This window comes from Coregonus lavaretus, assembly GCF_964263955.1.
Source record: "Coregonus lavaretus genome assembly, contig: HAP1_SCAFFOLD_1545, whole genome shotgun sequence".
In the NCBI taxonomy this organism is placed as follows: domain Eukaryota; kingdom Metazoa; phylum Chordata; class Actinopteri; order Salmoniformes; family Salmonidae; genus Coregonus; species Coregonus lavaretus.
Genome location: NW_028166828.1, coordinates 57,501 through 70,000, shown reverse-complemented (window position 1 = coordinate 70,000; position 12,500 = coordinate 57,501). Strand labels below are relative to the sequence as shown.

Genomic DNA, 12,500 nt, shown 5'->3' with positions numbered 1-12,500 from the left:
GAGTGGGTTTAACCGCCGAAACCGTACAGGGTGCGTCCCTGACGTTTCAGAGCGTAGACCACGTCCATGGCGGTAACGGTCTTCCTCTTGGCGTGCTCGGTGTAGGTGACTGCGTCACGGATCACGTTCTCCAGGAACACCTTCAGGACACCGCGGGTCTCCTCGTAGATCAGACCGGAAATACGCTTCACGCCGCCGCGGCGAGCCAGACGGCGGATAGCGGGTTTGGTGATTCCCTGGATGTTATCGCGGAGAACTTTGCGGTGACGCTTGGCGCCTCCTTTTCCGAGTCCCTTGCCGCCTTTGCCTCTTCCGGACATGGTGTGTTCGCTAGTTGAGTTCAAGTGAATGAATGATTTCAGCGCCGGTGCGCGGTGCGCTATTATCTGCGTTTGGTCGACCTGATTGAGGCCGGCGGCACAGAAAGCGCGCCTCTGTTATATGTTCGGAGGCGTTGCAAAGGGGAGGGCGCTCGTTCTAGGGGACTAGGGAGGAGCGATTTCAAAGATGACGTGAAAGCAACTAACGTGCGCGGGAAACATACTCAAATACTGATATAGGCTATGTGGAACACAAGGCCAAACTGTGACAACTGGGAGATCAGCTAGTACACTGTGTCCCTCTCCTCATATTGTTGTTGTTGTTGTTGTTGTTGTTGTTGTTGTTGCACCTGATTCTACTCATTGAGGACTTGGTAATTTAGGTGACAGGTTGTTCAATCAGCTGTGGCTGTCCAGGCCTACAAGAAAAATGGGTCCTGTTGGGGGTAGCCTACTCTACCGCTGGAGTTGGGAAACACTGAAATGGAAGGGGGACACGCAGTGAGCAAAACTCCTAACCACATAAAAACACAGACACTTGAGATCATTAAGAGCTATAAGGAGTCCATCAACTACCTGGTCAGTCAAGTCATATAGGGGGGGATTTCATGGCCACCTGCTGGAGCAGAAGTCATGTTTGCCAACACTGGCCTTAAAATCATTAAATTTAGGAGCTATAAGGAGTCCATCAACTAACTGGTCAGTCAAGTCATATAGGGAGGGATGTCATGGCCACCTGCTGGAGCACAAGTAATGTTTGCCAACACTGGCCTTAAAATCATTAGGAGCTATAAGGAATAAATCAACTCATCATTCAAGTCATATAGGGAGGGATCTTAGCACCACCTGCTGGATCAGAAGTACCCTTCACCGTAGGCACAAGAGAGCCATCATCTCTCAACCGGTGCAATTTCCATAAGTATGTGGTAATAAAACAAACAACGACAGCTCCTCATATAGGCAGTGGTTTCACACATTTTTCTCCAAGATGTTCAAACGTTCATAGATGACCAGCAGGGTCAAATAATAAGCACAGTGGTTGTAGAGGTTGCAACAGGTCAGTCAGTACATCAGGAGTAAATGTCACTTGTTGTTAGTGTTGTAGTTCCTATTTCTACGGTGTTGCCTACCTGCAGCAATCATGATTTACCTGCAGTGTTGATTGCAATTACGTAATTTGTCAACTCATAATAACAGATGTTTTGCAAACCGTTGATGTTTAAATAAATGGATTCCCGGTGTCCGGATACCTTTTCTCTTAAGGGATGTGATTGAGTGAATCCAAAGTAAGTTGGTCTAAATACATAATAGGATGAATCATTCAGGTAAAATAACACAATGTCTATTTGAGTCGAATCAACGTAATATAATCCTTTTTACGTCTCTATCATCTTTACTCAATGTATTGGACCACATCAACTCAACTTACTCAAGCTTATCTACTCATAAAAACAAGCAAAAAGATCTACTCAACAATATGACGTGTGCTTTTGTTGACTGTAATAGCTTGAGTACATTCCACAAAGTCATTTTTTACAGTGTATCTAAAGACACGTTTGTTGTGGTGATGCACTTTTTCTTTGACGTTGAACTTGCATTGAACAGACAAATCCATTTCGTTACAACCCTTTTGTAGTATGACTTAGGAATATTTGTTGATGATCCTAATGTCTATGCGTGAATAGTGATTGGTTGTTGGTGAAATATTGCTGAGAACCCATCATTTCCTGGCCTTTTTTCACTATTGAGCTATTTTGAAACATTTGTTTTGCTATTGGATTCATAATGGTGACCTGGGACAAGTAATTAGTGAAACCAGAGTTCAGCAGTTGCCATTAAAGCGATCGAACCAAGTCATCCTAATAGGCTAGTATTAGCCTAAAGCAGGGTTTCCCAAACTCGGGCCACATTTTGGGAGTTTTTGCCCTAGCACTACACAGCTGATTCAAATAATCAACTCATCATCATCAAGCTGGGAGTATTAGAATCAGTTGTGGAGTGCTAGGGCAAAACGCAAAACGCGCACCCCTTGTGGACCCCAGGACCGCGTTTGGGAAACGCTGGCCTAAAGAGCAAATGCTGAAAGGGACTCACCATGAGGTGCAGTACCCACATTTAACCACAAGATGGCCTCCGTGCTCCATTGTAAAGTTTGGGCCTCTGCATGAGTCTCTCAGCAGCACTGCAACATGGGACTTTCAAAGTAAGTTGGCATGCAATGTTTTTTCTGGACTGCATGCAAGGCTATTATTACACACAACTAATAGTGTCAATTATTCATCTGAACACAATTCTTGTTACTATTCGGCCTATATTATCACTCGTTTCTTTTTCCCCTCCTTTGTAAAGCATTTTACTGTGTTACTATATAGTTCAAAGGAAGTGGATGATGCCAGATGGTTGTGTATATACACACACACAAACATTGAAGCTAGACTTCAGGCAACTAAAAAGGTGCAATACGTAGCTTTTAGACGTGTTAGTGAACAACATACATGGTGGCTAATGTAGAGGTGCGTGTATACATGGAACAATTGTGCCTTTTTGATGGAAATATGGAGGTGGCTCTTAAAAGAGCCTTTGGGGGATATTCGAGTTCAGGTCATCCTCATTTATGCGCGCTCTCCGCGAATACGGCGGGCCAGCTGGATGTCCTTGGGCATGATGGTCACCCGCTTGGCGTGGATGGCGCACAGGTTGGTGTCCTCGAACAGGCCGACCAGGTAAGCCTCGCTAGCCTCCTGTAGGGCCATCACGGCGGAGCTCTGGAAGCGCAGGTCGGTCTTGAAGTCCTGGGCGTTCTATATCGTGGAGCTCCGCCCCATAGGGGAGCTATGCTCCTAGTGGTTTACCCTCTGCCCTAAGGCAGACGCAGCCTGAAACAAAATTATGCACACACCTACAGCCAATAGGAGTACAGGTGTCCCTATATAAGGAACCCCGTTCCCTCAATCTGCCTCCCATTATCTTCAGCGACTGGACTAGAGTGAAGAAGCCTAGAAGACTCAAGAAGAATTTCGTCGTTGACTGCCAGCCGTCAACGTCTTCTAAATGAGCACGCCAAGTTATCCACCCCCAAAGGCCCTTTTCAGGGCCCTATGCCGCTGTACCGCCATGGCTACTTCGGACCCCCACGACCTATGTTTCGTGTGCTTGGGACCGCTGCATGCCAAGGAAGGTCTCGGCAACCCTCCTAATTGCGCCTCCTGCGCTCTCCTTCCTATGAAGGAGAGAAAGCAGCGATGGACGTTTTTTAGAGAGGAGGTCCCTCTCGACGACGCAATGTCCGTGCTCGCCTCTGGATCAGAGGCATCAGCGGGCAGTGCTGAGTCAGAGGATGACGGGGAGAGCGCCGAGCCGGATGTCCCAATGGGGCAATCTGGAGCTCTGGCGCCAGCCTTTAAGACCCCCTTTCCTACGGAAAGCGTGAGGTCTGAGGGTTCCCTGTGCGGAGATGACATGAGCTCTGTCAGGTCAGAGGCTCTGTCCTTCGCGGCCGCCTCTCTGCGTTCGGACTTTCCCGGACTCATTGAGAGGGCGGCCACCCGACTGGAGATTGCGCTGCCCCCAGCTCCCCCTCCAATGGAGGTGGATTTGATGGAGGGCGGCCCCTACTCCGTGCCGAGAAGGGCGGCTGAGCCAATGGCTCCAGCCTTGCCCTCTCTGGGCAAATATGTCGAGGGCTCGTGGGGGGCACCTCTGGCGGCGCGTTCGCCGGCCAGAGTGTACACCCCATTCACCAGAGTGGCTGGATACGAGTGGGCAGCTAAGGGAATCCCTAGGCTCGAAGGCGCCATGACGGCGTACCTAGTGCCGGGTTCGAGTCCCTGGGCAGCCTCCAAGAAGGCCACCCTGCCAGCACAGAGGGACAGGTTCACAGCCCAATTGGCTGAGAAATCCTTCACGCTGGGAGCCCAGAGCGTTGCAGCGGCGAACAACATCGCCCTCCTCGCGGCCTCCCTGTCCCGTCTCACAACGGGCAGGTCAGAGTTGACCGGTGAGGAAGTGGAGGAGGCCTCCAGGATTTCTGGAGCCATACTCCACCTGACGCAAGCGGTGGCGATATGCGCGGGCAGGACCATGGCCACCTCGGTGGTTACTGAGCGGCACCTCTGGCTGTCCATGACGGCCATGAAGGAGACCGACAGGGCATCCTTGCTCAACGCCCCCGTCTCCAGCGAAGGGCTATTTGGCCTCGCTGTGAAGGACGCTACCGAACGCATCGCCAAACTGGACGAGGAGAGGAGGCACCTGGCGAAACATTTGCCACTGGCAATGAAGGCCAGCAGAGCCCCAACCAACCCGTCCACCTCCAACGCCCCCAACAAGTCAGCTGGGAGGCGAAGGGCCAGGCGACAGACGCACACCCAGAGCAGCGGGAGAGCGGGCTCGGCCCCTCCAGCAGCAACGGTGACAACGTCGGTCCCGCCGGAGAAGGAGGTCGTCCAGAGGCCAGCCTGGAAGCACCAGAAGGTGTCACAGAAAAGGCGGCACCTCTGACGAGGCGAGGGGGAGAGAGCAGAAGACGGCCCGGCGCGTGACGCAGAGAGGCCTACTGTTCCCCCCCACCCCACTGTTCAGGGCGTGGAGGGCTGTTTTTATAAATATGTGAATAAAGAGATGATTCTCATTGACACTGTCAAAGAAGGACTTTTATTCCATAAGGTTAAGAACACTTCACGTTCTATGTCTCTCCCTCACCATCTTGAGTGTAGTTCAACCCACTTAGAGTGTGTAGCTGAGCGCGCTCAAGAGAGGAAAAGGGTAAAGGTAGCAAGGCACAGCCTTAGCTCACCTAATAAAGATCTCTTACTGCAGACTCCTAGGAGCTCTGCAGTAAAGGTCTCACATAGCAGGCAAATGCCTCTGTCCCAATGTGACATGAAGGCGCTGCCGTTAGCTGGGAATGACGCCTTGCTGCAGGCCAATGCCTCAGTCAACGCAGATCAGACCTGTGCGACGTTCACGGAGAGCGGGAATACCTCCAAGGTATGGACGCCTCCAAATTGTTCTGAACGTATCAATGCCCATGGCTATGAGCGCAGCTCGCCACACATTGAGTGTGTCGCTGAGCAGCCGCCTAAGACCAGTAAAGAAGCATTGTGGCGCCACCGTGTGGTGTCAGTCAGAGATCACACCTTTCAGGTTCTATTGAATTCTGTAAAGGATAGGTCTCATGTTAAGCGGCAGTCTCAGTCAGACAATGACATGATGACGCAATCGCTTTCCGGGCAGAGCGCTCTGTCTCAGGCCAGTACCTCAGACAGCGCAGTTCAGACCCGTGCTGCGTTCACGGAGGGCAAGATTACTGGAGTTACGGGCGTAACCAACGTATCAAAGCCCCCGACTCACCCAGAACGAGCTGATGTGTCCTCTCCCTTTCAAGGGGGGCCCACCTTGGGCTATTCCACCAACCCAGTGTTGGGGAATAGCGGCGGCAGGGGCCATAGAGGAATACAGGTCCTTCCTACTGGATGCACCACAGCTTCGTGCGCACCCGCTTTCCATGCATTGCTGGCAGTGGCGTCAAAGCTGTACCCTCTCACGCTGGCTAGAACAGACGTTAGAGAAGGGTTATGCCCTCCAATTCCGCCGAACCCCACCCCCGTTCAGGGGAGTGGTGGAAACGGTGATGAAAACGCCAGACAAAGTAGCCGCTCTGAAATCAGAGATTACGGAACTTTTGGCGAAGGAGGCGGTCACAGTAGTTCCCCGGGAGCAAAGGAACAAGGGGCTTTACTCGCCCTATTTCCTAGTGCCAAAAAAGACGGGGGGAGTGAGGCCGATTTTGGATTTACGCATTCTCAACGAGAGCATAACCAAACGGCCCTTCCGAATGCTGACGACAAAACGCCTACTGGAATGTGTTCAGAAGGGAGATTTTTGTACAAGCATAGACCTAAAGGACGCGTACTTTCATGTGCCGATACAATCGCGTCACAGAAAGTTTCTGCGGTTCGCCTTTCAAGGGGTGGCGTACGAGTTCACGAGGATGCCGTTTGGGTACGCCCTGGCACCTCGGACGTTTTCCAAATGTGTGGAGGCGGCATTGGAACCGCTGCGTCGTCAAGGGATAAGGCTATTAGCCTACCTAGACGACCTGTTGATTCTCGCCCCGTCAGCAGAGCTGGCGTTCACACACACGACACAGACAGTGATGCATCTCACGCGTCTGGGGTTTGCTGTGAATTGGAAAAAGAGCGCACCTTGGCCCAGTCATCAGATTGTCTACTTGGGACTACAGTTAGACACTGTTATGATGAGGGCGCGAATTTCGGACCCTCGAAGGGCAGCATTGTTGCTAGCCCTGAGGAAGTGTCGTCCGAATCACACAGTAACGGCGCTATCGATCATGTCACTTTTGGGTCTCATGTCGGCAGCCCACTCTGTGGTCCCGCTAGGGCTTCTGCACATGCGCAAAGCACAGCGGTGGTTCGCCCAACTAAGACTAGACCCAGTGCGTCAACGTCATCGGTTGGTGGTGGTTCCTCTCTCGCTAAGAGCAGACTTGGACTATTGGCGGAACCCGTGCGTTCTCACGCACGGAGTCCCGATGGGCAAGGTGTCATCCTACATTCCAGTGTTTACAGATGCCTCTCTGACTGGATGGGGAGGGACATGTCAGTCTCAAGCGATAGGAGGTGCATGGCCTCAATCAGGTCGTCACATCAACCTCCTAGAGTTGGAAACGGTGAGACTGGTCTTGACCCACTTCGCGTCTACCCTTCGGGGTCGCGATGTGCTGGTCTGGTCAGACAACCGAACCACAGTGGCTCACATAAACCGCCAGGGAGGGGTCAGGTCTCCTGCCCTTCATCGGGCGGCAGTGGAATTGTGGCTGTGGGCTCACAAGCACCTTCGCTCGTTGAGAGCAGCACACATTCCGGGCTACTTGAACGTAGGGGCAGACATCATGTCAAGAGGGGGTCCTCGAGACGACGAGTGGTGTCTGCACCCGGACATTGTTCTACAGATTTGGGAACAATTCGGGAGAGCCGAGGTGGACCTGTTCGCGTCACGTGTGAACGCGCAGTGTCCCCTATGGTTCTCTCTGAGGAACCAGGACGAACCGCCATTGGGAAGAGACGCATTCGCGCACTACCCGTGGCCGAGAGTTCTCCTGTATGCATTCCCTCCGCTGTCTTGCATTCTCCCACTGCTAGCCAGGGTGAGGTCAGAGGGGCTGTCAGTGATACTGATAGCGCCCGATCGCCCGGGGGCTCCGTGGTTTGCAGAGATGAGTCAGATGTTGATTGCGCCACCCTGGCCAATTCCACATCGACGAGACGCGTTGATTCAGGCGGGAGGCTCGATAGGGCAATGGCCCATAATCGGCCAACCACTGAAGGCTTGGTTCCTGAATGGGACAGGTTAAAGCGCCGTGGGTTGTCTGATGCAGTGATCAGAACAATACAGGGCGCAAGAGCCGGTTCCACTTGCAGGTTGTATACCAGCAGATGGAATGTTTTCTCACGATGGTGTGATACACAGGACGTGGACCCCATGAGCTGTCAGGTAGAGAGTGTGCTCTCATTCCTACAGTCTATGTTTGATAAGCAGAAATCGCCCTCCACTATTCGAGTGTTTGCAGCGGCAATTTCAGCTGGTCATGAAGGGTTTAACGGGAAAAGTGTGTTCACTCACCCGTTAGTGAGACGTTTCCTATTGGGAACGCGACGGCTTAGGCCAAGGCCTAGAGCTACGCTGCCCAAGTGGGATTTGGCATTGGTTCTCGAAGCGCTATGTAAGTCGCCGTTCGAGCCATTGAATCAAATACCCCTCAAGATGCTGTCTATCAAGACGGCGCTGTTGCTCGCCTTGACTACTGCTAAACGAGTCAGCGATTTGTGTGCACTGTCGACGAGACCCGACTGCCTAGCCATTAATGGCGATCTGAGCAGAGCGGTGTTACGTCCTAACCCGGCATTTGTGCCGAAGGTTATTAACAGTGCATATAGATCGCAGATCGTGGAATTGTGGGCTTTTCATCCCCCTCCTCACGGGGAGAGGAGTGAGGAAAAGCTTCACTGTCTGTGCCCAGTACGCGCTTTGGCGTGTTACGTTAGGCGCACAGAGGCGGTTAGGTCATCACCTCAGCTGTTTGTGTGTCACGGTGCGGCTGCATTGGGTAGACCACTTTCAAAACAGCGTTTGTCTCATTGGCTTTGTGAAGGCATTGAGACGGCGTACGAGGCGGCGGGGCAACAACCGCCTCAGGGTATTAGAGCGCACTCCACTCGTGGAGTAGCAGCTTCTACTGCTCTTTTCAGAGGAACAGAGGTAGAGGATATTTGTAGAGCAGCGTCATGGTCGACACCGTCTCCTTTTATCCGTTTCTATCTGTTGGATATGTCTTCTAACTCTTTGGCTCGGTCGGTACTCAGCGTGGCTGAAGGGAGATCTTGAGCAGAACAGAGAAAGAAAGCAGGATTGTGAATAAGTTCATAAGTCCACTTTTATTAGAAGTAACATATTATGGACATGTTTTCTAACTCTTTGGTTCGATCGAATTTCAGCAGAGCTGAAAGGCGTTCTTGAGCTAGAAAGAGAGGACAGAGCAGGACCTTGGACAGGTTCCAATCAGGTCCGCTCTGGTTAGGAAGACTTATGTCAGGAATAAGCCTGTTAAACTCCAATCTCGATTGCACTCAGCACAGCTGAAGGAGAATCTTGAGGTAGAGGAGGGAGAAGCAGGATGATAGACTGATCTCTATCAGGTCCGCTTTGGATGAAGAGCATATTCTGTGGCATGTCTCCTGGCTGACAGTATCAGCATATAGAAACATGTACTGAGTGGACAGAATGTGAGGTCATCTATCTGAGGTTCAGTTTAGTATGACTGGTATATTTTGTTCCATAGAATATTGAGGCACGGCTATCTGCTAGTCAGATTAGCACGGCGTCTATTCTATTGATCTGCCCAACAGCCATTGACATTGTCATTGAGCTAGATGGGGCGGGTCTATAACCGATGACGCGGTATATTGTGACGCCTTGATGGGTTTTTAGTCGCAGTACTGCGGGAATTGGTTGCAGCCATTGCTGGGCTTGACCTTTGCATTTTTTAATGGGAAGTGTTAGGCTCGGCAGGGAGTACATTTTGGAGCGTTTCGCTCCGCCTTAAACCACTAGGAGCATAGCTCCCCTATGGGGCGGAGCTCCACGATATAGAACGACTAGTTACCGGAGTGTAACTCCAGTTCTATGAGTGGAGCGGAGCCCCATAGGACTTAAGGCCCTACCGACCCTCTCTAGTCTCGCTGAAGATAATATCTCGGGAGGCAGATTGAGGGAACGGGGTTCCTTATATAGGGACACCTGTACTCCTATTGGCTGTAGGTGTGTGCATAATTTTGTTTCAGGCTGCGTCTGCCTTAGGGCAGAGGGTAAACCACTAGGAGCATAGCTCCCCTATGGGGCTCCGCTCCACTCATAGAACTGGAGTTACACTCCGGTAACTAGTCGATTTCTCGCACCAGGCGCTGGAAGGGCAGCTTGCGGATGAGTAGCTCAGTGGACTTCTGGTAACGACGGATCTCTCTCAGAGCCACGGTGCCGGGCCTGTAACGGTGAGGCTTCTTCACACCGCCGGTGGCCGGGGCACTCTTGCGAGCAGCCTTAGTGGCGAGCTGCTTCCTGGGGGCTTTGCCACCGGTGGATTTGCGAGCGGTTTGCTTGGTTCTGGCCATGGCGCTGCTCTGACAGTCGGGAGTATAGCCTCGAAATGCCTATGTGAAGTTTATAAAGCCGGCAGTGGCGCCTGCTGATTGGACACCATCTCCCCACCACCCCGATTGGCCCGTTTCGCAGGCCTCCTCCGTTGGCCATTGGACGGGAGGCCCGGCCTCTCCAAAACTCAAACTCCCGGTGCGCGCGCAATAGGACGCCGCCGGCCCTTTACGCGCAATAATAGTCGCCAAAGTCAAGAGTGACAGCTTATAGGCACGTATCATCTAATGCTAGCCTGCTATGGCAAATGAGGCCAAGTAGGTGTTGTTGTTCATGCAAGGCCTCATGTGGGCACAGAATGTCGAAATAGTTGTGTATACACCCACTCAATGTATTGCGGTCATAGAAAGGTACTTTGCGCTTTTGGAGAGCTAGGTGGTTGGCTCTTAAAAGAGCCTTTGGGGGTTGAGTAGTCAAGTTGAAGTCGCAGTAGCGAATTTACTTGGCTTTGACTGCCTTCTCGGTCTTCTTGGGGAGTAGGACTGCCTGGATGTTGGGCAGCACACCACCCTGAGCGATGGTCACACCGCCGAGCAGTTTGTTCAGCTCCTCGTCGTTACGGACGGCCAGTTGCAGGTGACGGGGGATGATACGAGTCTTCTTGTTGTCACGGGCAGCGTTGCCGGCCAACTCCAGGATCTCAGCAGTCAGGTACTCGAGTACGGCGGCCAGGTAGACTGGTGCGCCAGCGCCCACACGCTCGGCGTAGTTGCCTTTGCGCAGCAGCCTGTGCACACGGCCCACGGGGAACTGGAGGCCAGCACGGGATGAACGGGTCTTTGCCTTCGCCCTGGCCTTGCCTCCGGTTTTGCCTCTTCCGCTCATATTGGTAGCTTGAGAAAGTCACAGAAAGTCTGAATGAGCCGCTCGCCACTTCGAGAGCCGTACATATACCTCGCCACAAGAGGCAACGATTGGCCACCGGGCCGGTGTGGCCTTATCCAATTGGAGCGAGGGACAGACAGATGGACAGACAGACAGCCCTAAGCCGGTTCCCACCCACAGGCAGCGAGTGAGAGGCTACTTTGTTTCCCTCCGACTTTGTGTCATTTCGCGTGAGCGCCAAAATGTCCGAAATGACATCCACACATTATTTCTCTCCAAATGGGAAACAAACAGCTGGTGAGGGTGCACTCTTGAGTTTGAAATCGAAGCCACTATAGTATTGTTATTGTTATTACATGGCACTTGTAACACATCACAGCAGCCTGCCTCTGAACGGGAATAGCCCAGTGGCTCATATATAAAAATGGCTGTTGAGGGTGCACTCGTGAGTTTCAATTCGAAGCCACTATAGTATTGTTATTGTTATTACATGGCACTTGTAACACATCACAGCAGCCTGCCTCTGAACGGGAATAGCCCAGTGGCTCATATATAAAAATGGCTGGTGAGGGTGCACTCGTGAGGTCGAATTTCTGAGCCATTTTGGCCCTCTATTATATGCCTCTCCCTTCGCACACACCCAGAGTGGGACAATGTTGTGTGCGTAAAAGTAGCCTAGTGTGCGTAATTTCTTTTCCACGACAGGTAGTACATGGAAATCAATGCGCTTTCTATGGAAAGAGGTGGGTGGCTCTTAAAAGAGCCTTTTGTGGTACAACATGTATCGAGTAGAACACTGTTTGTAATAGGTTTACTTCTTCTTGGGGGCTGCCTTCTTGGCCTTGGCTGCCTTGGGCTTGGCGGCTTTGGGCTTGGCTGCCTTTGTAGCCTTCTTGGGGCTCTTGGCTGCCTTCTTGGCCGCTGCGGCGGGCTTCTTCACCTTCTTGGGGCTCTTGGCGGCCTTTTTGGGTGTAGCGGGCTTCTTGGCCTTCTTGGGGGACTTCTTTGCGGCGACGGCCTTCTTGGCTGCTACCTTCTTGGGCTTCTTCGCCGCGGCGGGCTTCTTGGCGGCCACCTTCTTTACTTTGGGGACTGCGGCTTTCTTGGCGGGCTTCTTCGCCTCGACGGCTTTCTTGTTGAGCTTGAAGGAGCCGGATGCACCGGTGCCCTTGGTCTGGACCAGGGTACCCTTGGTGACGAGGCTCTTGACTGCGATCTTGACGCGGGAGTTGTTCTTCTCCACGTCGTAGCCGCCTGCCGCCAGCGTCTTCTTGAGTGCGGCCAGGGACACGCCGCTCCTCTCCTTGGAAGCGGTCACAGCCTTGACGATGAGCTCGCCTACGCTGGGTCCCGCTTTCTTGGCCTTGGCTGCTGCCTTCTTCTTGGGTGCCTTTGCCGGCGCGGCGGCGGCGGGTGCTGGTGCGACTTCTGCCATGTCTGTCTGTCGTTTGGTCCGGTACACACACACACACACGGTCTGCGAGGAGTAGTTTGCTGTAGACGCTGTTCTGCGCTATTGAAGCTCCACACCGAGCAGGGGGCTGGCCTTAAACGCGACATGAGAACCATGTAGACTCAAGCCAACCAGCTCGGCTTCTCTGGGCTGGCCAAATGCTCTTTCACTTG

General features: G+C 52.5%; 2 protein-coding genes across 2 annotated transcripts; both read right to left on the bottom strand.

Moving 5' to 3' along the window:
- Positions 1-10,487: 10,487 nt before the first annotated feature.
- LOC311114248 (histone H2A) lies at positions 10,488-10,874 on the bottom strand (the record flags this gene model as incomplete). Its single annotated transcript, XM_084189508.1, has 1 exon — positions 10,488-10,874. The coding sequence occupies one exon, from the start codon at positions 10,872-10,874 to the stop codon at positions 10,488-10,490; it is 387 nt and encodes a 128-aa protein (XP_084045634.1).
- Positions 10,875-11,685: 811 nt separating this feature from the next.
- LOC311114259 (histone H1-like) lies at positions 11,686-12,309 on the bottom strand (the record flags this gene model as incomplete). The annotated part of the gene is made up of 1 exon (XM_084189518.1): positions 11,686-12,309. One exon carries the CDS (start codon positions 12,307-12,309, stop codon positions 11,686-11,688), a length of 624 nt encoding a protein of 207 aa, XP_084045644.1.
- Between the last annotated feature and the right edge of the window lie 191 nt (positions 12,310-12,500).